This window comes from Gymnoscopelus braueri, assembly GCF_963280865.1.
Source record: "Gymnoscopelus braueri genome assembly, contig: SCAFFOLD_532, whole genome shotgun sequence".
NCBI lineage: Eukaryota > Metazoa > Chordata > Actinopteri > Myctophiformes > Myctophidae > Gymnoscopelus > Gymnoscopelus braueri.
This window is the reverse complement of record NW_027660854.1, coordinates 6,542-12,500: the sequence shown is the minus strand read 5'-3', so window position 1 is coordinate 12,500 and position 5,959 is coordinate 6,542. Positions and strand designations below refer to the sequence as shown.

Below are 5,959 nucleotides of genomic sequence, written 5' to 3'. Positions count from 1 at the left end.
TCTGTCTTTATCTCTCTCTCAGCTGTATTGGCCAGCCAGTCCAGACCGTGTCCAAGAATGTCTCATGGCAGGGAAGGATCCAGAGGTGAGATCACACACACTGATACGCATGAATGCATGCATGCACACACAATATTATAATATATAATATAATCTGACGCAGAAAATCATGTTCACCTAGTTTCATGCACCGATATTAACATTGTTAACTGTGAAACAGTCGTGCATGCTTTGATTTACACTCTCAAGTTAAATTAACACTGATGATTTTACTGTGTATCGTGTCTTTCTCTTGGTTTGTCTGTCTCTCTGTGGATGCAGTTGGAGTGTGCTAACTTCCTGAGAGTTCTGCAGCCGTACAACCAGAGCCATCTGTATGTGTGTGGCACTGGAGCCTTCAATCCCCGCTGTGCTTTCATACCGACAACTGTCTTCCAACAGGTAATAACACTAGGGCTGCAACTGTCCATGATCCTCTTAGTGATTGTTTTATTGGTTACTTTTTTGCACACAGACACACTCTCTCTCACACACGCACGCACACACAAACAAATACAAATACTCTCTTCTGCTGTCAGAATGTGCCCATCGTTGCAGCCACGTTGGATCTTCTTTAGTTGGGCATAAAACAATGCTTAGGTGGTCTGTCTATGAGAGTCACTGGAAGGGAAAACATTGCACCCTGATAACAGCAGGGTACAATGCTGTCCTGTCTGCATCCCCTATTGGCTGTCCTATCAGCAGCTTAACTATCATACACCACTGTGTGTGGTGTCTGCCCCTATGCCCATATATCCAACACAGCCTCCAGATCTTGACAAGTTAGTCTGCTGGATTCTGTGACTTCCAATTCCTGCCTGAACCCTCTTGATTCCTAGCTAAACTCTTGTTTCTAGCTAAACTCCTCTCTTGGTTCTTAAACTCTTGTCTTTCTCTCTCTGCATGTGTGTACTGTATGTGTCTAAGCTGCTAGATGGGCGACCAACGTTCTCTGTACTCTCCCCATCTGTCTAAACCTGTCTGTCTGAATAACGTCTGTCTCTGTGTCCATGTTCCAGTCAGAGTACCAGTTGCTGTCCTACAGCCAGACAGAGTGTGGGAAGGGCAAGTGTCCATATGACCCTCATCAGAGAACGGCCTCTGCTGTCATCGGTAAGAACTGTTGATGGTGATGGCTTTGTGGCTGAGACTGTAGTGTATGACAGTGCATGAGAAGAAAGTCAACTTAATAAATAAAGGAGGAGTCTGCACAAGAGCATTCTCCTCTACACCATTTCATGTGTCTAAGATGACACCAAACCTTTGAACCGTACTTGTTCTTCGTCAGAGTGCGACTTGTGAGGTTGAGACTCCCATATCAGGGACCCAGATGTTACTATATTATTTACCGTAGAAGAATATGTGGGGGTGCCGTCTGAATCAACTTGTAATCAAAGCTTATGTTTTTCCCAGTTATGGTGTAGTGTTTAAACTGTTGTAGCTGGTAATGAATTGAAATTCAAGGAAAATAATTTGGCCTTGGTGTGTGTGTGTGTGTGTGTGTGTGTGTGTGTGTGTGTGTGTGTGTGTGTCCAGACGGAGAGCTGTATGCCGGCATCACCTCGGACTTCATGAGCCGAGACTCCGCCTTCTTCCGTAGCCTAGGCAACCGTCATGTGATCCGTACGGAGCAGTACGACTCCACCTGGTTGCAGGGTAAGGAGCTGAACCCATGAAAGTTTGACCCCCTGCACTCTGAAACCTGACCTCTTAAACCCTGAACACTGATCCTTGACCTTTGACTCTTGAACCCTGAAGATTGACCCCTTAATCCCACACCTTTTCCTGTGAGAGTTTTGCCAATACGTCCAACAATATTTATACTACAACGATTCCCTTTTCCTCAGTGGACATGTAACAGAGGCCCTGCCCTCAGTCTCTATTATATTTCTTAAGAGCTTCATCACTGGCAAAATATATTTTCACAGCATACCATGCGGTACACAGTTAAAGCATGATAATATATTGCACATGACTAGTATAATGATGACGCTTGGCGCCGAAACGCGTCCGTTAATCCATGATTTAAAATCACCAGAAGGACTTCGGAGTGCTGGCTATTATTTTCTTATTGTGAGTCTTGCAGCCGGCAAACTGCGTTATACAGACATGTGTGTGCCCGTTTGTTTTCTGCGTGTATAAAGTGAGACAAGCAATTGTTACCATTAAAACCTTTATTGGAAGGTCTGTTTTTAACATTTGTGTGTGCTTTTTGGCATACAATCTGATGTTTGTTCCAGACGCCGGGTGGTAGGACTGGCCATGCCATCTGCGGAATGATAATGACATGGCGTGATTGACGGAGCTCAGAATGGCTATTCTGTGGCTCAGTCATTCAAGTCACATAAACTACATAGATGAATTGGGTGTAATTATTTTTTTATGCTAACGTGAGTGAGATAGTGAATGTCATTTTATATGCTAAACACATTACTTGTGCTTTCCTGTCTCCCAGGGTGCACAGAGGGTGCACAGAGTAAAAGAGTCCCCATGGAAATTGTATGCACGACCTTACAGATTGGTTAAAATAATATAATTATATTCGTTAAAATAGGTCCCGGATTGTAGCTTCAAACAGCTCATCAATTGGGGCGACCCGATAGGCGTCGTGGCCATTTGATGAATGTCACTCCCCTGCTCTTTCTCCGTGTTCTCTGTCTGTCTCTCTCTACATTGTACTATCTAGTAAAGGCACAGAAAATCCCCCAAATAACATTAAACAGCTCATCGATTGGCAAACCATTGTATTGGGATCTTCTCTCAAATGAGGACGCTATAATAAAAAACATATGTAGAAAAACCTCAGTAGAAGGTCTCATTATGACTGCTTTAGATTAGATTAGAATGTACTTTATCGATCATTACAGTCACTACAGCAGTCAGTATACATAAAGGTCCATGATCCCTTTTTCAGATACCCTGTTCAACCATCATGTACGTTTTCTGCATATCTAGACATCTTCTTTAATCTATTCCTTTTAGTGCATTCAAACACGTCCGCGATGGAGTTAGTGATACATTTACTTCCTATTCACCAGCCACGCTCCCTTTTGTGTGTGTGTGTGTGTGTGTGTGTGTGTGTGTGTGTGTGTGTGTGTGTGTGTGTGTGTGTGTGTGTGTGTGTGTGTGTGTGTGTGTGTGTGTGTGTGTGTGTGTGTGTGTGTGTGTGTGTGTGTGTGTTTGTGTAAATGAGGGCCTGCGTTGATGTCTGACTCTGATAATAACAAGATACATGTTGGCTTCTTTCTCTGCTTTGTAAACTCCATTGTGGTTCCTCTGTCTTCCTTCTCTCTTTCGCTCTGTTTTTTTGTGCTGTCTTCCATTTATAATGGCTATCGCTTTCCCTTCTTCTGTCTTTCTCTCACTCATCCTCTCCTTTTTCCTGCCTCATTGTTTTTTTCTTTTCTCTCCCCTCTCTGTGTTTCCCTAACTGCCCCTGTCTCTCGTTCTTTCTATCCGCTTTCTCCCCACATTTATTCTCATTTATTTTCTCTGTCACTCCTTTTAAATCTCTCTTCTTTAACCTCTTCCTTCTTTCAAATGCCTGGTTAGCCCCCATCAGCTCTCTGGGGGGGACCATAGTTTTGTGCCCCATTTGTCCGAGATCTCTTTTCTCCGAGATAGCATTTCTCCTATACCATAAAGCTAAACGTGCTGTGAGCTTGTAGATCTATTTTTGAATAGCAACGGCTAAAATCTAAAATGACACAGATGTTTTCTGGGTTTTAATCGGTTAAACGATGTCCAAGATTCTCGAGTATGATTCTAAAGTAGTCCTGCAGGGAAATGATGAGTTATTCCTCCAAGAACGGCCTCATTTAGGGATTTCAAGGCACCTTTCTTGTGGGACTCCTCTTGAATTCGGATTCCTTCAAAATCCCATAGGAAAATGACCACGGAAAACCATGCATTATTATATTCTTGCAGGAGTTGCCATCACAACTGTCCTGTAGTATGAATGACCTTGACATCATGAGCTTTTATGAAGAGCTCTCTCTCCCTCCCCCTCCCTCTCCCCAGATGCTCATTTTGTGCGGGTAGCGTCGTTGTCTGAGACTGATAACCCAGAGGATGATAAAGTCTACGTCTTCTTCACTGAGCGTGCTCAGGAGGCCGAGGGGGCTGCTGGGAAGATCCTCTACTCCAGAGTGGCCCGCGTCTGCAAGGTATTTGGAATATGTGATTTTGTGCATGCATGTGTGTGTGTGTGTGTGTACAGTATGTGATTATTATTATCGACTTTGTCCAGTGGGTTTACACACAGTCTTTAATGTTGTTTTATGCCTTTGCTTTTGCCTTTGCTTTTATTTTATTTTATTTTATTTTTGTTTGCTTTATTGTTAAATTGGTTCTAACTGTAATTGTATTTTTGCTCTGTAAAGCACTTTGAGCTGCATTTCATGTCATGAAAGGTGCTATACAAATAAAGTGTATTATTATTATTATTATTATATAAGAAGTATGTGAGTCAAAGGGGAATGTTCAATGTTGTGTTGTATGTGTGTATATTTGTATGTGTGTATATTTGCATAAAGATGTGTGTGTGTGTGTGTGTATGTGTGTGAACGCGCGCGCGTGTGTGTATGTACGTGTGTGTGTGTGTGTGTCTTTTAAATCAATCTCCTCCATTAGGTTTACATAGCTTTGTGTTGGTATGTGCAGGTGTGTACGTGATGGTGACAGCGTGTGTGTGTGTGTGTGTGTGTGTGTGTGTGTGTGTGTGTGTGTGTGTGTGTGTGTGTGTGTGTGTGTGTGTGTGTGTGTGTGTGTGTGTGTGTGTGTGTGTGTGTGTGTGTGTGTCTAACGTTGCCTGCATGAGTGTGTTTATGTAACAGTATGAACCTGTGACAGTATGTTGTGTGTTTGATGCCTGTGTGTGTCTGTTTACGTTTGTCACTGCCACTGTCGCTGTCTCCTCTTGTGATAAAATATAATCTCTGGCCCGTGCGTCTGTGCGTGCGTCTGTGCGTGCGGTGCATGCGTGCGTGTGTGTGTGGGGTGCGTGTGTGTGTGTATGTATCTGTAACTGTTTGTGTGGCTGTGCCCACACAGATACTTAAAGTGTGTTTACAGTCTATGGTGCATGCCTGCAGGCCTGTCTACCAGGTTGATGAAAAATTGATTTTATTTAATGAATTACAGGCTACAAACTATTTTTCAGCTGTGAAATTCAGTAATCGGATTATAGAAATGAATTTGATTAGAACAGATAAAAAAAAATCTATTACAAGTTAATTGAGGATAAGTGCATGTAGATATATATCATCAGTAAACCCAAACATTTCTCTTCCATTATCTTTCTTGTGTGTGTGTGTGTGTGTGTGTGTGTGTGTGTGTGTGTGTGTGTGTGTGTGTGTGTGTGTGTGTGTGTGTGTGTGTGTGTGTGTGTGTGTGTGTGTGTGTGTGTGTGTGTGTGTGTGTTTGTAGAATGACATAGGAGGCCAGAGAAGCCTGGTGAACAAATGGAGCACATTCCAGAAGGCCAGAATGGTGTGTTCAGTTCCTGGACCGGACGGCATGGAGACACACTTCGACCAACTTCGTAAGTACAGGAAAATACACATAAATAGTGCTTCATGTTCAGGTTTTGACAAACTACGTATGTTTTTAGTCAACCAGAAATGATACAGAAGCTGGCACACTTACACATGCATGTACGCACACACTCTGACAGACACAGAATTGCATAGTGGACACACAGGCAGACAGAAAGCAAGCTGTAGTGTGTGTGTGTGTGTGTGTGTGTGTGTGTGTGTGTGTGTGTGTGTGTGTGTGTGTGTGTGTGTGTGTGTGTGTCTAGTGTTGACCAGATGTATGATTCAAATCACTTCAGATTCAGCAATGACCTTCGTGATGACATCATCTTATATTAAGACATTTTGGTCTTTAGTTAGCTGCTTTGACTCTTTCCTGTAGCAAC

At 42.9% G+C, this 5,959-nt stretch overlaps 1 protein-coding gene across 1 annotated transcript in view; it reads left to right on the top strand.

The window, feature by feature from the left end:
- Nucleotides 1–5,581, top strand: part of LOC308081130 (semaphorin-3ab-like) — a gene marked incomplete at its 3' end in the record, with an annotated part of 13,987 nt that extends 8,406 nt beyond the window's left edge. Inside the window, exons 3-8 of the mRNA XM_080457525.1 lie at nucleotides 23–85; nucleotides 322–441; nucleotides 1,059–1,152; nucleotides 1,576–1,695; nucleotides 4,060–4,205; nucleotides 5,467–5,581. Of these exons, the coding sequence (XP_080313651.1) occupies nucleotides 23–85; nucleotides 322–441; nucleotides 1,059–1,152; nucleotides 1,576–1,695; nucleotides 4,060–4,205; nucleotides 5,467–5,581 (658 nt within the window). The remainder of the gene's footprint in view (nucleotides 1–22; nucleotides 86–321; nucleotides 442–1,058; nucleotides 1,153–1,575; nucleotides 1,696–4,059; nucleotides 4,206–5,466) is intronic.
- Between the last annotated feature and the right edge of the window lie 378 nt (nucleotides 5,582–5,959).